Source organism: Limanda limanda, chromosome 4 (assembly GCF_963576545.1).
Source record: "Limanda limanda chromosome 4, fLimLim1.1, whole genome shotgun sequence".
NCBI lineage: Eukaryota > Metazoa > Chordata > Actinopteri > Pleuronectiformes > Pleuronectidae > Limanda > Limanda limanda.
Window position 1 is genome coordinate 17,208,127 of NC_083639.1, and position 21,734 is coordinate 17,229,860.

General features: G+C 43.5%; 1 protein-coding gene across 1 annotated transcript in view; it reads right to left on the reverse strand.

The window, feature by feature from the left end:
* Window positions 1–213: 213 nt before the first annotated feature.
* Window positions 214–21,734, reverse strand: part of LOC133000357 (cadherin-4-like) — a 76,831-nt gene continuing 55,310 nt past the window's right edge. The window contains exons 8-15 of the mRNA XM_061070273.1: window positions 16,041–16,226; window positions 15,507–15,760; window positions 11,063–11,205; window positions 6,375–6,611; window positions 5,418–5,651; window positions 4,246–4,385; window positions 1,845–2,009; window positions 214–420 (exon numbers count right to left, since the gene is read on the reverse strand). Of these exons, the coding sequence (XP_060926256.1) occupies window positions 214–420; window positions 1,845–2,009; window positions 4,246–4,385; window positions 5,418–5,651; window positions 6,375–6,611; window positions 11,063–11,205; window positions 15,507–15,760; window positions 16,041–16,226 (1,566 nt within the window). The remainder of the gene's footprint in view (window positions 421–1,844; window positions 2,010–4,245; window positions 4,386–5,417; window positions 5,652–6,374; window positions 6,612–11,062; window positions 11,206–15,506; window positions 15,761–16,040; window positions 16,227–21,734) is intronic.

Genomic DNA, 21,734 nt, shown 5'->3' on the forward strand with positions numbered 1-21,734 from the left:
TACAGTTGCGCTGCAGAGGGGATTCATGTCTGCGGGTCTGGCTGCTGTGAGAGAACTGACACACAGCCCATGTGAGGGTCTGTTCCTCACATGTCCGCCATGGAGCCGGCCTCATGTTCCCCCGGCCCCTGCCCGCATTTCCCAGGAGCGTCCGTCCGTCCGTCCGTCCGACCCTGCCTCTCCGACCCCCCCGCCCAGCCCCCTGCTCCGCTCTCAGTCATCGTCCCCCCCGCCGTACAGGTCGGCCAGCTTCTTGAAGCGAGGCCCCCAGTCGTTGAGGTAGTCGTAGTCCTGGTCCCCGGAGCTGATGGAGTTGAGCGAGCTGACGGAGCCGGCAGTCGAGCCGCTGCCCTCGTAGTCGAACACCAGCAGGGAGTCGTAGGGGGGGGCCGTGGGGTCATTGTCCGCCGCCCTCAGACCCTGGAGACAAGAAGGACGGGACGTAAACCATTTGCAACCCTCACGGTGTTAGTACTTCCTGTTCCTACTAGGGTTGCAAAGGGGCGGAAAGTGTCCGGTACATTTTCGGAAACTTTCTGGAAACTTTCCATGGGAAGTTAAGCTCGAGAATTTGGGGAATTTTGAAAAAAAATAAAAATACGCATATTAAACACTGAGCAATAAAGACATCATTCAAAACTCTATTTTAAAGATGTATGGAATGCAGCACACACTGCACGTTGAGTTTCAACCCTCCACTGTGCAATCTTCCATCACATGCACAGATAACTCCCAGCATCCTTCACTCTACAGCAGGGCTATTGAGGCCTGCTGTAGTGTGCAGGACTAATCAGGTAAGATTCTATGATATTACTGGCGAAAATATATTAGCATGCTGATTGAGGATTGTTCACCTGTTCATATAGCCTATTTCCATTAATTTATCCATCAATTGTCAAATATGAGTACGATTCCAATTGTTTTGCTAACTATGTATATCTCCGGCATTGCATTAGTGTTTTTTTACAAACTTTTTTCTCATATTTTTCTACAGAACAATGCCACGTGCACTATCTCATGTGTGGAGGCATTTCACCCCATCCAATGTAGAAGGAAAGGCTGTGTACATTTGCAAATACTGTGCAAAGACCTACGTTAAGAATGACACAACGATGCAGAAGCATATAGTCAAGTGCCCAAAGTTTCCTCAGGGCTCAAATCAGCCTATGACACAACAAAATGTTTATATTTATGTATGTATATGACAAGGTAAATACAGTTAGTATAAATTACCTACAACAGTTCCAGTTTATTCCCGTTAATTCCCGTTAATTCCCGTATATTCCCGTTTATTCCCGTTAATTCCCGTATATTATCGTTAATTCCCATGGAAAGTTTCCAACTTTGAATATTCCCGGAATTTTGCAACCCTAGTTCCTACACACTGTATCAGGATCTGCTCACCTACAATATAAAGAGGTGATGATTTTTTTACGTACTAATAGGCTCACGGTGCCAGACTGTAAAAGGTGCAATAAACTGGGTCTAATCTCTCTCAGCCCCCCGTCACAGTTTAAAAGTCCCATCATGGTCTGATGTTATTTCAGAGCCAGACATCGAGCTGTAAACAGAGGCCAAATAAAGCGTCTCCAGCAGCGCCCCTGCTGACAGAAATACAATTCTAGACAAAAAAACTAAACCCCTGCTGGTCTCTCTTGAGCTCTTTAAAGAGAATCAATTCTTTTGAGTGACGTTCCCCCCCCGAAAAAACTTCCCAAGACATAACTCTTAAACTCAACTTAATGCTGTCCCATTAACACCCTGTGAACATGAGACTCATAAACCCAAACAGTTATAGGAACAACACATCATCGATACACTTTATCCACTGGTCTCCAGCTCACGTCGTTAATGAAGTCCCCGATGTCTCCGGGGTGAGGCAGACTGGGTCGGACCGGGTACTGGGACTCAGTGATCACAGGCCTCTCGTCCACCCTGCGCACCCCCGCCGGCTTGTTGATGATGTGGTCCAGAGACTCGGGCTGCTGCAGCTGGCTCAGGTCGTAGTCCTGCATGAAGGTCAGGGAGGGAAAGCTGCGTCAGTTTGATGATGAGGGTTATTTCGCCATCTTCATCCTCACTATCTACATATCAGCCGTTTCAAACCAGTTTCTCAATCAGCACAAGACTGAGAGCACGTTCACATCGGCCTTGTTCGGTCCAGACTTTCAGACTGAACCAGAACAGGTGTGAAAGGTGCCTTGGACCAACGGACCTTTTAGTCTTTTAGATTTTAGTCTGACCAGAAGAGCTCAGCCTGGATCAAATGAATCATGGTTCAGATCGCTGGACCAATTGCAGGAAGCAGAGAGACGCTATCAAACAATAGAAGAAGAAAAAGATGCGGCTCGTAGAATTGCCTGCAGTTTTAACCTAAGACAATGTAATGAACGGACATTACTGGACTGTTAAAAATGACATCTATTGCCCATCTGTCCGTCCTGGTAGAGGAATCTCTCTCTCCCTCTCCCTCTCCCTCTCTCTCTCTCTCTCTCTCTCTCTCTCTCTCTGAGACAACGAGGACTCAGGATTGTCTTTCTCATTGTTTTGTGTTTTTGGGACATGTGCACTGCTGTCAACTTCACTGTGCCCAGAATCCACTTTATAAACCTGCTCTCTACAGTTGAGATTGTACACCGACCATCAATGTGTAATGTTCCAGTGATTCAACAGACATACTTGGAAATAAATGACTCACATGTCAATCAAACTGGCATTAAAATATAAGAAAGAGTTAATTTTTTAAGATTGATTATTTAAGTATTCATTTTTTTCCACCTGGGAGTAGCTCCTCCGTTTCCTTTGTGCAATGCATTGTGGGAGAACAGAGCCCATCAAAAGCCCACTCAAACATTGAGTACATTCCACATGCATACTCTCTGCTTTCTGTTTATTTTTTATTAATAAATCTGCGTCTTTCTCAGCGTGAACTCTTTAATACTATAAAACTCTATAGCTCCTTCATAAAATCCTGCTCAGAGTTAGAATGCAGTGAGGATGTGGAGCAGTGTGATGCTCAAGTGAATTACCCAGAAGTCATAGTGCTGGGATTCTAAATGAAGGTGGAGCAGCTCATGAGAACGTGTTTGTGTTCGAAAAGAGCAGCTGTAGTTTGATTAAATATAACAATATAGTACTGATCATTTATTGAACACTGTTAGTTATTATTAAATTCGTGATAGAAACAGACTACTCTACATTTCAGAAAAGTGCAAAACAATACAAGCCTCATATTGGCTTGTATTGTGACACACACACACACACACACACACACACACACACACACACACACACAGGGATATTTATGTGTAATTCATTCTGACTGCACTGTGTGTTTCCCCCTTCATTTAGTATTCCGTGCAGATTTCAGTTTGTCTAAACTAAAAGGAACATAAAAGTGAAATGAACAGTGCTGTTAGTACAATCAGTTGTATACAATTGTTGGTTTTCTTTACGACCGCGTGTTGTAAATTTGTATTGTGAGTAAATGGAGCAGGTTGTCGACTTATCTTAACAGCTCTGCTGCAGCTGATAAATAAATGCAGCCACTAAATCCTCAAACAGGTGCTTAAGAGTAGAAATATGTTTGTGTGCACTGCTGCCATTTGATCCATGTGTGCGTGAATGTGCTAGAAACCTGGTGTGTGGGTTTTGGAAAACAACATAAATGCCTTCATTAATAATACATCTCTGAACTAATCAAAGATGCGGAAATGTGCAATTGTGTTGGTTTCTATTCATGCGAGAATAATAAATATTAAAAGAGAGTATGTGTTGAGCAATAGTTGCATATTTGACAAAACTGAAAAGGTCCTGTTTCAACAACAGTTTATTTAAGAGTTTTTACCTCATTCTCATTTCCTCTTCTACTGGTTCTGTTTTCTGATTATGGTTGGCTTTTATTTAAGAACTCTATATCTGCAATCTATATAATCAGTATTAATTAGAAAATACGCAATGCCAAATAATGAATCTTTCTTTTTGAACAAACTTTGCCAAAAATGTACTATTTCCAGCTTCTCAGACATGTGTAGTAACGTGAAACATTTTTCAGAGTTGGTTCAGACAAAACTATATATTCATCATAGTGACTTGTCACAGTGTATGGGTGATCCTAATGGGAATTGATCAACCATTATCTAATCTATTTAATCAACTCCTAACCATCTGGAAGAGACAGTAAAAAAACATCTTAAAGAAAGACATCTCTTTACAGCTTTTAAGGGTATTTGCTCGAATCCATACCTGGTCCTCCTCTCCTCCTCCCTCCTCATCGTACTTCAGGATGTTGTCTCTGACATCATCCTCAGGGTCGATCAACAGGGGCTTTGCCTGACGCTCCTTCTCTCTGCGCTTCATCCACACCACAAACAGCAGGACCATGCCTGTGGTCAAAAGTAAAGAACATATTTGGTATAGGAGCCCTGAATGTGGACCTTTTGCAATTTTCATCAGGTACATCACATCCAAACACAGGGTTTCAGGAGTCCCAGAATTATTTACACTTCCCCATTATTGAAGAAAAGCCCTAAAAACACCACACTATCTCTCCAACTACAGACAGAGACAGTATCCGAAGTCTTTCTCACAGACAAGTTGAGTGGTTTGACATAAATTCTGACTGGGGTGTTGTTTGCAGATAATATCCTGAAATCATCTGGAGAGGCTGAATGTGAGAACGCAAATATCTGCGTGAGAGGCTACGGACATTCTCCTTGAGTTTGTCCTGCCAGACCCCGAGTCAAGATAATGTCTGAATGAGCCCACGTGAGAACACAGCAGGAGATTCACCGTGAGTGAGTTAGTGTGTTGATGACAAACAAACTAAATTGCAGTTGATTAAATTTCAGATTGTTAGACATTGAACCCCTTATTGCCGGAAATGTCATACAGATGCTAAATTAAGTGGAGATGGTTAATTCTCCACCCTAACCCTAACCCTTAATTTAATTTCAATATAGCATATACAATAGATATAAAATTTAGGTATGAGGCAAATTAGTGACATTAGGCATACTTGGGCATGATCGTAATTTAACAAATTTTCCAGTCTCTTGTCTGTAGATTATTATATTGATGCTGCTTTTGATTGAAATCGAATAACATCATATGTTCCTGTACAATCATTGCTGTTCCACCGTCAGAGTATTTCAAATACAGTTTAATACCTCAAAATAACTTTGCTGCACAGAACCAAGGGGCTAGTATGTATTTTCCACTCCGACCACTAGATGGCGGCAGAGTACTTCCAACACCTTCATGGTATGTGTAGTATTTGCACCATCAGGCATTAGTTTGATAAAAAGACCGGAATGGGGTTTGAGGCGAATTCGCGACATTGGTCTACAAGGGGTTAAGACCCTGCAGAAAAAGACCAGCTGCGTTGGGGTTTGATTGTTCCTCTTCGTCGTACTCACTCAGCAGGATGATGATGCACATGAGGATAGCGATGATGGCCCCGGTGCCGAGTCCAGCGGCGGCCACGGCCCCTGTGGTGCTGCAGTCTCCGTTGTCGTCGCAGGGACACACTTTGACTCTGATCACGGAGCGGTTGGACAGAGGAGGGTTCCCCGAGTCGGACACGATGACGGGGATCTCGTACACACTTGCCTCCAGGTAAGGAATCCTCAGCCTGAGCTGAGCGTAGTCGCCTGCGGAAAGTGGAAAAAGTGGAGAAACATTAAGAGAGGGAGGCGAGCGAAATCAGAGGGAGAAAGGAGGAGATGATGAAGGCGGAAATAAGATTAGAGAGTGAAGTGTGGGGGAAAGTACATTGTCTTTACTGCAGCGTATCATGTCGTCACGTGCACGGGCACGAGGAAATGACAAACCGAATCAAAGCAGCCAGCGGCGGACAAACTGTCAGCGATCGTTCTGACGTGCGTGTACGTACGCGAGGAGGCAATAAAGATATAAAGACGTGATGTGAGGATGTATAACCTTCAGCATCTATCATTTAGTCGAGCTCAGACAAGAGTCTCAGTGGGAGAAGAATCCAGGTATGTGATCAGATTTGTCCTCAAGACAACTGCTGTGATCCATCCATCTGGGTGGATTAGGTGACAGATCGGCTGCTCGGGGGACAGAGAGATGAATGGATCTCATTTGTCACAAACGCTGGATCGTACGTCAGCGCTGGATGGAATCCGCATCTCTCACTGGGAGCTGTTTAGGACATTTTCTTAAACTTCTCCCACAGCTTTACAGCCCTACTAGATCCCCCGACAGTTATTCTACAGCAACCCTTGTGCTAAGTTTATGGTTGAATTCAGCTGAGGATGCAGAAAGGTCCCCTGTGATTCATCTACACTGCCTCTCCTACTTCCTGTCCTGACTCCGAACTGTCCTGAGAAGAGTGAACAGCATTTAATTACCACTCAGCCTTGAAATGGTCCAGTTGCGGCGAACGGTGGCAGGAAAAGAAGGCAGCTCGAAGACAAAGGGCCCCACGTTGGGGTCGGCGTCGGCGTCGGAAGCCGTGATGTTGATCCTGGAGTTGGGGCGCGCACGCTCGCACACCTGGGCCTCCCGGGGAATCAGCACCGGAGCGTTGTCGTTGACGTCGATCAGGTAGATCTGGAGGGTTCCCGTCCCGCTGGCTTGAGGCGAGCCTGGAGAGAGAGAGAGAGAGAAAGAGGAGGCAAAGAGACCACAAGGAGGAGCCGGTTAGTAATTTAGAGAAGGAGCAGAGGGGTAGACGAAATGATTGAAGATGCAGCAAGCAGCAGGATGATTGGGGGGGGAGAAAGCTACAGAAGACGGCAAAAACAATCCTTTCATTTCATTCCAGGGCCATTTTTCCAGCCTATTCATGTGTTGAAGTGAGAAAATGAGGCGGCGAGGCACAGAAACAACTGGGGAAGAAAAATGTTTTGTTTACCGAGTGGCTGAAAGTGCAGGGACAACATGTGTAGTGGGGCACCCGAAACAAAACAGCCGGACCGAATGAAAGGACACATAAATGTTTCAGTGTGTGAAAAGGCTCCGACGACGCTCACACGAAGATTGCTGTTATCTGCACTGTGCTGGGAAATGACTCAAACACTAACCATTTACTGCGTCCACCAACACAGACCCATCCTAACATCGTCTGCCAGACCGGAACAGAACCGGACCAGGTCAGGAGACACGGTTGTGATGTGTAATGCACCAGCTCTGATGACAGCGTGCACTGTAAGTGAACTGCACTCGCACTGAATGACAAATGGGTGTTTTTTTTTGGTGCCGCTGCCTCGTTGGACGCTGTACGACACGCTGCTGGGAGCGAGCGCCTCATTGCTTTCACGATGCAAAGTGAACTTGTTTTGCTGATCGGTCTCGAGTCTCGACACAAGAGCGGTGACAAACATTTGTAATGAGGTTGAACTCTGGCGTGAGGTGAGATACGTCTCTGCCCGACTGAAAATGATCGAGAACGTCTCTTCATAAATTTCACATATCGATGCATCTAATTGATTTTGTTGAATAAAGGTCCTGAAAGCGTTTTTTTCCTCACCAGCTTGAAGAAGAACGGAAGATGATTGTGATTTTATATGTGAGACAGTCTCTCCTGTTCTGGTGGTTTTAAAATGAATGTACATGCACCGAGCACACAAGCGCATATTGGATAAAAATGTGACAACTGCTGATTGTTTATAAAAAGTCAGTAAACTGTCAGACCACCGACAATGAAATGGGATGACACCTCACACAAACATCCCAGTAAAAGACATTTGCAAAGCCTTTATAATGCTGAACTGTTTCATGATAAATAATACAGATGGTGGTTTTCCTCCAAAATGTAACTTTGATTGTTGCTTATTTACTCATTAATATTTAATCTCACAGAGAAATAGAAGATGTGCAGTTTTCAGGGACTGTAAGTCGTCAAAGTGCTGACACAAGTGTTGGCTCCGTGCTCTCTGCACAGAGCGAATCAGCAAGAATGAAACTCATAAAAGATCATCTCGGATTTGGAAGTGTTTGTTTTCTCTGGGATGTGATTTGAATAAGAGACATAAACACATGAGCAGAGTAAATGATGAAAAGATCCCGGGAAAACTTTAAGAGAATAGGCACATAATTGGAGTTTTCATTAATTGAATTGAAATGTATTTAACTAGGACTTTAATTATAAAAGGGAAACTACTCCAATAAAATCACTGGATGTGACCAGATAATTATTGTGACCACAAATGCATTTGCTTTGCTTGCAAGTTGATGTGTTTTATTACCTCGAGTTTATGTTTATTGGTTTATGTATTTGCTTGATGTAAGCGACATTACATCAACAGTACTGGATGGATTACCATGACACTTGAGAATGTGGATCAGGGATGAACCAGTTACATTTTGGTGAAGATCAGATTTCAGTGTCTTTACCTTTTCAGATAGGATGCAATTTGTTTTGACATTTTCACTGATTTCCCAGGAAGTAATTAATGGAGCTTGAAGAAAATTGAAACCAAAATTTTATCAGTTGAGTCCAATTGAATGTTTGTCCCCTCTCGACATTCTTCACAACTCTAAACATAAATCCTCTGTCACAGGCTCCACGGCATGGTGGCATACAAATTTGAGTTTGTTATGGAACTGATACTTCTGAGTATGTGACATTTGGTGAAGGTTGATTGAATTAAAGGCAACTGTTGAGCCTTGGTGGAGGTATGCACTCTACACTAGTTTTAATATTGTAAATCTACATTTTTAGAGGTATATATTTCACTATTTACTCTACGACACTTACATGTATCTAAACCAAATACCAACTGCAGTGGTCAGCACCGTGGCCTAACAGCTAGAAGGTCCCCGGTTCAAATCCCAGCGCTGCCAGGGTCTGTTTGGAGTTTGCATGTTCTACTTATGTTATGTACTTGCATATCTGCCTGGGTGTGGATTTCTTTTGTCTTTTTATTTTCATGATCCCAACTATCAGTTCCATTGGACAATGCCCTGATGAAGCCCCTTGTATCTCTTATATATGTGTGAACCAATACAATCAAAACAGAATCAAAGAATTCGCTACACCTCAACAAGTGCAAGCAGTCAGGTTGGATCATATGATTAAAATCACTAATATGTCAGAATAAAGCAAACACATGTGAAACCTATCCTAGTTTTACGAACTGTTTTATTATTCTGACAAAGCTCTTCACAAGTAAATCCACAGCTTGGCTCCTGATGTGATTAGAACCGACTCAGAGTCAGTAGCTCAGTCTCACAGTGTGATGGACTTGATCAAGGCTAATCGTGAATGATGACAAACTACCGATGAAGAGAGGAGTGTGCTGCTCTGCTGAACACTCTGCAGCGGTGACATGTTGTGGCCTCGACATTCAGCTGACAACCCCCCGCTCAGAGACTGTCAGCGAGCCGGGCTGAGATTACTGATGCAGTGCAGCGTGGACGGAGTTTACCCCAGCAGTGCATCAGGATTGTGTTTCAGCTGTTTTCCCTCTATCACACAGTAAAGTGGTGCATCAGCTATGTAAATGTCGGCCGCCCCAAGGCCCCTTCGACCGCCTTGTCTGTTCTGATTGGCCGGGGTGCTTCGCTGCTTCTCTTACGCTCGGCTTGAGTAGAATAAGCAAAGCGAATTTCAATCAAAGTGGAATATATCCCCTTGTTGACTTTGGGCTCCAGAATCAATAGGCAGTCAACACTTTGAGCTTAGCTTAGTTTGCTTCAGGGCAACTGATCCCTCATTTCTCACTGGAGTGAAAACACCTGAGTCCCTCCTGCTCACACACAGAGCTTTAGTTCTGTAGCTCTTTCTGTTACTCAACACCAGCACTGACACACATTATTCTCTGCCTGCTTCCTACAGGGAGACAGAGAAATGAACGTTCAGTGTGTGAACAAAATATTTCTCTCATTCACACTCCAGCCACAACATAGACTCATCCTTTAGACCTGTGTAGAATGGCATCAGCCTTTGAAAAGAGACAGTTTCAAAGCACCTCCAACAGTTGTAACGAGTTTCTCTACTGTTGAGGTGAGGTGCATTGGGAGCAATGAAACAGTTTTCCACAGAACACAAACAAATGTTCTCTGCTGTAAGCTCACACTGTATTCATGACTTCTGCCATGGTGAGGATGAAAGTAACAAACAAAAAAAAATACACGACCTCAAACATGAACACGACTAAAAATATCAAATTAAGCTTTAGCAGCTCTGTGAGGCACAGTGATGCTCACATGATGATGTTTTTGTGTGTTCATGTGGTGTCAGATAAATAATATTAATAATGTATTTATGACTTGGAAAATTCGAGCGAACGATTTCTCAAGTCCGAACAACATCTCGGACAGTCTTGACATCATCCCTTTTAGATCGATTAACATCATATTACAATTATTTGACAAAAAATAATCTCCCATAAACCACATGTCCATTTCTCACAGGTGCCTAACATCATACTTTCAATTAAATATAACGTTTTTTAAGATTAACATGCACGTTTTAAACTATGCCTGTCTAATCCGACCCTTTTCTTTGCTTTTTATTATTTTGCAAATATTGGAAAGAGATAAGATGTTGTTCAAATGCTTTAAACACATAAATAGAACACGTTTAGTCTACTACGACGTCCATGCTTCTCCTCCACATCCTGAAGATGGGACAATGACTTGACAACTAACAAGCATGTGAATGAACAGTTTAAGCTTAGCTGCTAACTGAACTAATCAATTTAAGAATGCCATTAGTTTTACAGATTTAAATCAAAGTAAAGGACAAAACCTGATGATGACATGTTGAGGTATCACCAAAGTTTTGTGTGTATTTTTTTATTAGGTATTTAGAGCCTCTGAAAGACATCGTGATCGACAGCTGAGATTTGTCTGACCCCTAGTGATGTCACCACCACTAGACGGCAGCACCTATTTTCACTTCATTCTTGTGCAGTGGCAGGAGGTGGGGACTAATGTCCATACAGTCATTGGACGTCTCCTGGAGACCATGATTGCACCAAATTTCATATGACATCATCTAATCATTGCTGGGATGCTTGGATATTGCCGTCACTGTACAGCTGCTCGAATCACCACGACACACACAGGCATCCTGACTTACCAGACTTACCATTGTCGAATGCCAGGAACGTGGCCTCGTACACGTTGTTCTTGACGTACATGGACTCTCGGTCCAGGAGCGCCATGGTGGTGATCTGACCGTTGGTCCTGTTGATCTTCAGCCAGTTCGCTGGGTCTGACAGCTTGGAGTACCTGTGCACGCACACAACCACACACACACACACACACACACACACACACACACACACACAAACACACACACACACACACACACACACAGACAAACCGACAGTTAGACAGGCAGAAGGTTCATTTAATCCAAAAGCAAATGCAGGCACAAATAGATTCCAGAAATGAACTTTAGCAGCAAACAGTTATTTGAACTCCAGCAGCTCTTAACCTTAACCTGTTTGTGAATCCAAAATAGTCATTATCAGATTCAATGTTCATTACCATAATAAGAACTACCAGCCAAGCACCTTTGAAATATTACAGTGACGTGGAGAGTGGAACATATGTTTACTGAGCTTATCATAGCAGCAGCTCATTAGCGTGAAGCCCGATGAAAACCTGAACCCATATGCCGAACAGCAAGGCAGCGCTCTTAACAACTTCGCCGATCTTTCTACCCACACAGGCGCCACGGCAACTCTCATCACTGTCACCGGTCGATACATCACCGGAGTGGAAGTGTGACAGCTGCAATTACAGTCCATAAATCCCATTAACAACTATGACGAGTGTTAACATTCCACTGAGTGGAAGAAGTGCTCCTCTCTCGGGTCCTAGTGAGAAAAAGGGTAATCGTGGAAGTGTCTGGGGTAGGTAAATGGACAAGGTGTCACCAGGATGATTGGGGGGAGAAGCAGGTGGAGAGTGCGGCGATGGGAGGGAGAGCATGGGCGTGTTTCTGAATATAATCGTGGTCAGAAGGAAACGTGATCATTGGAAAAGTTAAAACAGTGTGTTGGAAGCTGACACTAGTTTCCCGGAGCCTCACGGGCGTGAATCCAATTAATTTATCCATCTCCAGCTAAAGACGCACACAACTGTTACACACTTAGCGAACAGTCAAAGAGAGAGGAACACACTGACAGACGGGACCTATCATATTATCACAGTTTTTACCTGACAAAATAGCATAGATACATGACAATACATGCTATTATTTGTGAAAGAACTTGTCACGCAGAGTCAGTCAGGATGTGATGTTGCCCTGCAGGCCTGACTCTGGTGTTTGTGTGACATGTCAGGAACTCTCATCTCCTTCCTGTGCCAACAAGATGTCACCTCCCGCTTTCTACAGCTGCAGCGAACACATCAGAGTGTGAGGACTATTTGACACTATTTTTTATAACAAACTGTATTTGTCTCAGTGTTTAAATTAATTTTTTTATCTAGGGAACATAAATCATATTTTCATCAATTTGTTTAAACCCAGTTTGTGGCAAAGTGAACCACATAAACCATCTTCTATATACTGGGTTTTCATATGATCAGAAGAAAAGGAGAGAATGAGTGATGAAATGCAATGTGGAGCCTCTACTGGAAGATATCATATACTGGAGTTATAATTTTGAATCCACTCCTTTTGCAGATAAATATGAAAGTACAACATAAAAATCTGGATCCAGGGAATGTAAATGTCGATTTATAAGGGGACTGTTTTATTTATTAATTAAAATGAGTTAAACGACTAAATCCATTTTTTTTTCTTTATAAAACAGACATCTACTGCAAAAAAAAATACAATTCAAAAGTGGCGTTATCATTTATCAGATTCAAAAGCATTTAAAACAACTTTTGCAACAATTTATTGACAACCACTGGCTAGAGATTATTAGTTTGTCTATAAACATTGACGTTTCACTGTCAGAACAAGGTCAAATTGGTCTTTGACTACTCGGAAATAAACTCTGAATCTCCCACCGTCCAGACAAGGCTCCCGGCTCAAGTTGGGAAATTCCTTATTTTGTCTTTAGCTTGAGGAAAGGGATGCACAGAGAGCAATACAATAAATAAGGATTTATAGACTGGAATTCCAGTTATCTTTTTTTCAAAGTTTTTTCTGAGCTACGCTAATTTAATCATTGAGGCCGTCTATTAATTCGATGAAAGGTTTCGGTTGCTTGGTAACGGCAGGTGCAACAGCAGTGCAACCTCCGGAGCGCAGAGGAATAAAGGATGAAAGAAGCACGCCTGGCACTTTCCACGCATTTTTCGACGCTACATCTGAACGGCTCCTTAATTTGCTCTCGCTGCCACTTAAATCACATCTAAACAGGCCTAGCCTCACATCATCTTTTCTTTCCTGTCCTCCAGGGAGAGAGAAAAAAAACTGAAAAACTGAAAAATACAAGCTGGCTCCTCTCCCATCTACTGCTCATGCACAGGCCTTTCACTCATCCTCATGCATGTCTGCGTGTGTTTGTGAGTCTACGTTTGTGCATTTCGGTGTCTTTTGTGTATAGATTTTGCGGGGGGGGGGGGGGGTTCAAGTGAGGTCACCTAGAGGGAATACAGCAGCAGCGAGCAAGATGAGACTGTCTGAGCATGAACTGAACTTCTGCCGGCAAGCTGCTTTGGAGAAGACAGCAGCTCTGAGCTCCCATCAATAACAGACTGACAAGGAAGAAAGTGACAGGGTCAGAGCGAGCGAGAGAGCGGGAGGGATGAGAGAAAATAGAGTAAAAGCGGAGGTACGTCTCTTTGAGGGCTGAAGAGCTCAACCCACTTAGTTTGCATGTCATGTCTTTTCAGGAGCAACCTGAGATGTCGCTCCTGCTCGTTCCTCTGCACAGTGTATATACCAGTAACTCTTCCACTAACTCCCAAACAATCCACTAACATTACCACTGGGTTCTTCAGTGGAAGAGGCCGTCTCCCTGACATTAAGAAAAATCAATCTCTCTCGCTGGAGCTGCCGATGGAGCGGAACGGTGCCGCTGGACCTCAGTGGACATGTGGGAGTTTCCGCAGCACACAAGGTCGATGCCGGGATGGCACGATGCCCGCTATCCCTTTTAGGAAGGGAGTGATCAATGAGGAGGAAGGAGACGAGGAAGACAAGGGATCTAAGGAGGGTGGGCACGGTGTCCAGCTCATTACAGGAGGACCTCTTTACACCAGTCGCCAGGCAACAGGGAGGGAACTGGAGCTTGGGATGTGGGTGGGGGGGTCAGTGGAGAAATGTCAGAGAAGAGGGATAAACTGTGAAGAAACTGTCCAGCACTGATCAAACACACTGATTCAAAGAGATACAGGAGGGGTGGACAAAATATTGGAAGTACGTCACTCTGAATGTATATGAAGCAGTTGTTTGCTTTCAGAGGAGCTTCGGTCCTCCTTCAGACAACTGATACATGAGTCCTTAACTGTGAATATATCTAAAAACCTCCATTCGAACTAGGTGGGTGCTCTGAGAGGGCAAAACCTCTGCCAAGGCCAATTTCCTATCTCACCACGTCAAAACCAGTTTTTCCCATTAATCATCTGGACTGTGGGGTTCCGCCATATTAAACTTTTCCTGCCAAAGTTTTAAAATGAACCATAAAGATCGACATTTCTCATAATAACACAAGAGATCTCTGAGCTGGTGTTATGCCCATTGCTGCATTGTATAGCTGTGTATTTGCAGTAGTACTTACACAATTAATAACAAGTGGTCTACTACTTTGAATATCTGACATGATTGCAAATCATTAAAGCTTCCTTATAGTCATTTTGTTATTATGCCAGTTCTGTACATGTGACACTGTATAACATTGCATACTGCATATTTCAAAGGTTTAGGGTTAAATTATTTGTTAAATCACCACTTTGAAAATGCTATGATCAATATTTTCATATTAACAATACACCAAATGACTGTAGTTTGTGAGAGAAAGAGGTTGTTTTATTAACAAACCAACATAAAGTTAACAGACTCACTGGCCAAAGGTGCATTTTAGCCTCTTTCAGCTGATTGTTTCGGTTTTAACATTCCACAACTTATTATTGAGTGGTTGCAGATATTTTCTATGGCATTTTTAGCAATCAGAATGATAACAAAAGACTTAGTTTGATGACGTGTCGAGGGCAGCATGGGATCATGGGAGTTGTCTTCACCACCGAAGCCGATGAAAATCTACTTGATGCAACTCATGATCATCGATGAAGTAATTAAAGTTTTGTTAACATCACGCAGAAAACGGCAGAGAATACTCGTGATCCATTATGAGTGACTAATACAAACAGTGAGAGGTCAAAATAGCCACTGGATAGCATCTCGGTTATCTTTCGTCATATGTTGTTTTTCCCGCAAATAACAGCATAGACAGGCAACTACATGGGAAAAATGTAAATGTAAATGTAATGTCTAGCTACCATGAAAAAATATTGGATAATCGACGTACACAAGTCTACAAAATATGTAACAAAGACCTGGTCGTTTTTTAGACATTTTAATGACGAATTATTGCATACTATAAATTTGATTGAGATAAATTATTCACCTAACGATCTGGTGGATGAAGTGGTCGGGGTCTTGAGCAGCAAACACTGTCAGCGTGGTCCCTGCGGGCACGCCCTCCTCGAAGCGGATCATCTTGGGGTTGACAGGGAAGACGGGCGGCTCGTTCACGTCCTGAATAGAGATGGTGACTCCCGCAGTGGACTGCAGAGAGGACTGGATGCCGGTGGCCAGGTGGGCCTGGTTCGACACCACCACGGTCAGCATGAAGGCACGGTTCATTTCGAAATCCACCGGCTGCCGACGTATCGAGGAGGAAGGAGAAAGAGAGAGAGGGAACAAAACTGTGAGCCATGGGAGTAAAAATGAGTGCGGCTGATTGCAAGATTAGTTCTAACTCCAATTTGAGAAATGTCATACAAGTCATTGAGACCTACACACTCAGTCATCAGCATCTGGCACTTCAGAACAGGTGGAAACATAGAGGAGGCAGTGTTGAATAACAATGCAAGCAATTGTTCACTTTCCCGCTGAAAGAGCTGATGTGGAGGATCCAAACAAACAGCTTCAGCTTTACCTTGATCACGGTCAGCATGCCATCGTTGGTGATGGGGTTGGTGCGGATGGTGAAGTGCCCGGAGGGGTCGCCGCTGACGATGCGGTACACAGCGTTCCAGTTGGGGCTGTGGGGCTGATCCCTGTCCACCACCGTCAGGTTGGTCACCACCACGTTCAGCTTGTTCTCCGCCACCTCTCCAGAAAACTACAGGAGTGGGAGGGAGGGAGGGGGGGGAGGTGAACGAGAGAGGATGGAGGAGAGGTGACAGGGGGTGAGGACGGGGGAGGCAGCGTTATGCTGATGCTGCTCCAGCGGTGGGCTACTGCATGCTAATACGTTGATGGTCATCAATCTGTTGGGCCTTTTTCCATAATTGTGTTTATGAAAACAAACTGCTTTCAGGGTCAAGCCAATAACGCTGATTACATAACTACATGAGAGCGAGCGGCGGCAAAACAGATGGAGGAGAAATTAGAAAGAGGAGCGGATGCAAAAGAGAGGGCAGACATGTTTGTTTAAATGTGCATAATAGAGAATCATAGCTCCCATTATGTTAATGCAGTCTCTTATTCCACAACGCGTCTTCTAATATGAAACTCTTTATCTGAACTAATGGATTTGCTCAATTACTTGTTTACCCATGCAATTTAGGTTCTGGTAATTCACCAAATCTGGGTCCCTAATACGCAATTAGATAAGTACTGTAATTAAAGCAGCGGTAGAAATAATCTTTGGCTAATGATCTTCGTTATGTCGCAAAGAGAAACAAGTCCCCTCTGAACTAACTCTGGAGGAAACTTAGTGACAGCTGCAGAGCCCGCAGAAGAATTTACAGTGCAATTGGATACATGTCCCTCTCTGTGGGGATTTATCTGACTACTGAGGGATGGACACTCAAAGGTACACACACGCACACACACACACAAACACACACACACACAGACACACACACACACACACTAAAAGCTCTCATTGTCAGACGATAATCTGGGTTTCCTCTTGTGAAGCGTTAACTTGTTTATTGTGTGTGTCTGCCAGCTGCTGTTCACTTTAATGGCTTCATCATCGTGGGGTTTGAAGCCGTGTCCAAAAACCACCCGATTCTTCTCTTCCTCCCTCTCTCTCCCTCCCTCTCTCTCCCTCCCTCCCTGCCTATCCCCCGCAGTACGACCGGGCTGATAAGCAGAGAATAAATTAAATATGCACTCTCCCAGTCTCTGGTGAGTGGGCTCCTCCATTTCATTTTCACCCCAAGCTTTAGCAAAAACACCACCACAAACCGTCCAAGTCTCTCTCTCTCTCTCTCTCTCTCTCTCTCTCTCTCTCTCTCTCTCTCTCTCTCTCTCTCTCTCTCTCTCTCTCTCTCTCTCTCTCTCTCTCTGAGGCATTCACAATGGTGCTGACTGTAGAGAAGGGGCGCTTCCCAAAATGATCACTCTTTTTAAGATGCAATGTGGATCCACTGATAAGCCACGAGAGACACAGGCTTCAAGTCCTCTGAAGGATTTGGTCGTTACAAAGAGGGTGGAGAGAGAGGCAGGGCAAATTGACTTGTAATGTCCCAAAATGTGTCGTCAGGATTGTAAATTATGGCTTTTTAGTTATTGTGTATCATGTGCTTGCACTCCACAATGCAAGTTGAGCTCCACTACTGAAAGTGACTGTGGTAATTCAGTAGAGTCAAGTCACAGTCACTGCCTGCACTGGTGCACCTTTAAGCACTGATCTTTAAGTAGGAGTAGAGAGGACTCATAAAGTTAGAGGCCGTCCGTTACAAAGTAATATCTATCTTAAATTTGCAAACACTGGCTGCCATAAGTCAAACCAGTCTAGTGAAGCTGTGGCAACAAAACTCTCTCAGTGTAGGTTTGTGTTGTGTTTATAGCTTCAGTGAAGTTTTTCATATGTAAAAGAATTAATCATTTTTTTCTCATTTTGAAAGCACACAAAAATACCGAATGGATGTTATAGGTCCGATTTTCTGGTCAACAGTTCTAGTCCTTGGAGATAATATGAGTCCTGTGACCTCACCATTCAAATCCACTTTATATCAGGGTCTTATTTAATGAGCCTGTGACACGTCAATAGATCCCACATGTATTAATGACTGCATTAAATAAAACCAATTTAATACAGGGTCACATCTGCATGATAGCGACCATTCAAATCTTCTCATCTTATCTTATACACTGTCTGTAGACGTGTCTGGCCTTCACACATTGGAGCTCCACTTCCAGCCATGGGAAATTAGTGAGGCTACAGCGCTGCACAGACGCTAAATCATTTAAAGAAAATACATCTGCATCAAGGTGCACTGCACAGCGGGGGAAATCTACTGCCTCCTTCCTGAAACTCACTTCTGAAGACTCAGCAAATGAAAATGTCCCATTTCACATGGCAGAGCTGGAGCTCAACAAGACTAAATGAGCTGTTCTCTTCCTTCATGGGGAATAGAAAACGGCACCGAATGGAAACGACGGCATTAGGAAGAATAAATGTCCCCAAAACAGACTGGTACTGATATCAGACTGACATTAGTCCACTTAAGATGGCTCTCATGTCTTTACTATAGTGTAATAAAGATAAAGCTGCTGGCAACAAGCGTCGATCCTCCACCTTTCTTTTTATGTTACACAGACGTCACGCTGCTTTTCCTGCAGTCTGCTCTTTTAACACAAATCTAAATTGAAGTGTGGGAAGCAAAAGGAAGAGGAATGGAATTTAATCATCTCTGGCGCTCCAGCTTTTTCTGCTATTTACAAAGAGCAGCTCTACAGGTGAATTACAATTACACATCTGGGAGCCTGTGTGTGTTTGAGAGCTCATCTTTTTTCCTAGCAACTTTTCTAGCAGCTCTCCCGCTCCTCCTTGTTCAGGAAGTGACCGACCACTGGGTGCACTCCAGCAAAGGTGTGGTCGGAAATCATTTGATTAGCACGATTGCAGCTAGAATCGCTGTCCCTACCCCCCCACACATTGGCGAACATAGCAACATCGTAGCACCTCCAAAACCCATGTGGTGAAATGGATAAAAAATCGGGCATTTATTTTTTTCAAATTCGATGCAACATATCAGCTTGGTTTACGCCCCCACAAGCAATTTCACCTAATTAGTGTGCTTAGGATTTCTCTGTGCCTCCTGTAGAGAGCAATGAATTCTTCTCCAGTCTGTTATACACAAATAATTACTGAACTACTCCGAGTCGAGTTTGTTTGTGTGGGAAGCGAAACAAAAAAAAAAGTGGAGACTGACAATGCTGCGGAAAAGGCATCTGCTGCAGAACAATTTCTTTGTCGCGGATTTTCACATGACAGTGAGTCATTGTCTGTGTCCAAGTGGCGTAAAAACAACAAAAACACATTTTTATTCACTTTTACTTATTACCACTTTCGAGTCACACATCAGGATTTGTTCAGCCGTTCTTTTACTTTTGACTTGCACACATATGTGCGTGCGTGTCTCTCCATTGTGTGCACTGCGTGTGAAGGACGTGTCCGGTGAAGCACGGCATGTCCGTGTCTGTTTGTCAGGGGGACTCTGGTGCAGAGCCTGTCCCCGGTGACGAGCGGTGACGGAGCCAGCGCCGCAGACGGAGGGCCGAGCGGCTCTGAGAGGAGCAGCCCACTTGTTCACTGAGCTCTACCCCTGACAGCTGGGGAGCTCTTATCAGAGAGCGCGGCTGGAACTGTACTTGCAATGTACGCTGATGACGGCCCTGCCGAGGAGACAGGGATCACAGTGTGTGACGCTGACACACTGCGTCTGAGCTCTGCTGCAGACAGCATCGGTCTCTCAGAAACCCAAGTGCTCACATGAAAGAGTAGCTACAGTCCAGGCTGGGCGTGTCAGCATTTTGATTCTATACGATGAGGCTGAGTTTGCAGAGTCGAGCTACAACATGGAGAAAAATACAGAAACTTACACATCTATACATCTACACCAGGGTTACCAAACTTTTTATCCCGAGGGCGGGGGGGCGTGGTAGTGTTCTGAGGGACAGCTGGCAGGTCAGGGGTGAGTTGGGCGCCACATAGTCACTAAACTGAGAAGTGCAATACAGTGGGCCAAAGTCCATTCCATTTAGCTGACGCTTTTATCCAAAGCGACTCACAATAATTGCATTCAACCCTGAGGGTACAAACCCAGAACAACAAGAATCAAGAAAGTACAATTTCTCCAAAAATAAAGCAAAACTACAAAGAGCTATAAGTAAGTATCATTTAAGTTCTACTAAATTGTTAGTTTCAAAAAATGTTAGTATTTTTTTAGTATTTTAAATTTTTTTAAATTTTAAAATTATTTTGTATTTTACTTTTTTTTGATGCGGGCCAATTAAAAACGGATGGCGGCCGCAGATAGCCCTCGGGCCGTAGTTTGGACACCCCTGATCTACCCACGCAAGCATTGACACTCTGCGTAGAAGAGTCTCTGCTGTTTCTTCACCAATAACCTCTCACAGTAAACTCAGCTTCAAAAAACTACTCCTGACAAACCACACTCTGCTATAGCGAAGTGAGCCAGCTGCAGCCTGGCTTCCTGTCAGCCCAGCGTGGAGGTATCAGGGACCAGGGCCAGATGCCTACAGACAAACCCTGGCCACCAGAGGACCCCCCCCCCCGCTGGCAGGGAACACACAGTGGGTGAGGTGGGATTACACTTCCCATCTCCACACAACTGATTTCCATCTCACTTTCAGGCACACTATCTTTTTCTGTCTCTCTCTGTATTTGTTTTTTTATACCTGGCACTGTGTTTTCATATATTTGATATGTATCTGTCCTTACTCCACGTCTTTATCAGCGGTAATATTTACGTTTCGTTTGACGGAGGCCAGGTGAAGAGCTTTCTTTACCTTGGATGCTTGTGTAACCTGCTCTGCCTAAGAATATCTACCCGTATATACAATACTATGTATAGCATGCTGGCTCTTTAGAACATTATAGGGATATTTAGGGAGTGTACGAAAAGAAGCAGGATGGAGAGGGGAGCTGACTCTTTCCAAGGCTCTTGTCAGCATTAATCTTAATTCCTTTTTTAGACGCTCCTCTTGACATGGGTAAAAACAACAAGAAGAAAGAAAAGCCGTATCTACAAAATGATATATTAATGGCAAAGCTAGTATGATGAAATACAGCTACAACTTAGATATAACACATTGTCCTGCTACAAAGGTATAAGAGGGAATAACAGATACCCGTTTTAACTGTATTTGGACTGGGTTTTTTTTTTTAACTCAAGCAGCAAAAAAGTAATTACTCTTGATTGGATATAAACCTACAGTTAATACGTGGCTTGAAATTCAGAGATTCATACGCTGGAAAGACTGACTTTTCTTCTAAAATATAGAAATTAGACTACATTGTCAGAATAGGACTGAAGGCTGTGACCTCCCTCCTCATCTTTACTGTTAAAAATGTAGTTTGCCTTCTGTTTACAGCATACCCTTCAAAAGTTGTGTATATGTATGTATGTGCTGGACCCCTTGACCACATTTCATCATGTATCTGTCAGATATGGAGGATGTAATGCCTGAGGGCTTTTTTGTACTGTATTTTCTTCTGTCATACACAAAAACTTATTTAAGAACTTTTTAATATTAAAAACCGAGCATGGATGGGGCTCTGCATTTTTATGAAAAAATTGATTAAAAATTACAGATTTTCAGTAACATTTAATGTTTTTACATAGTTAATGTCAAAAGAAGGAAAACA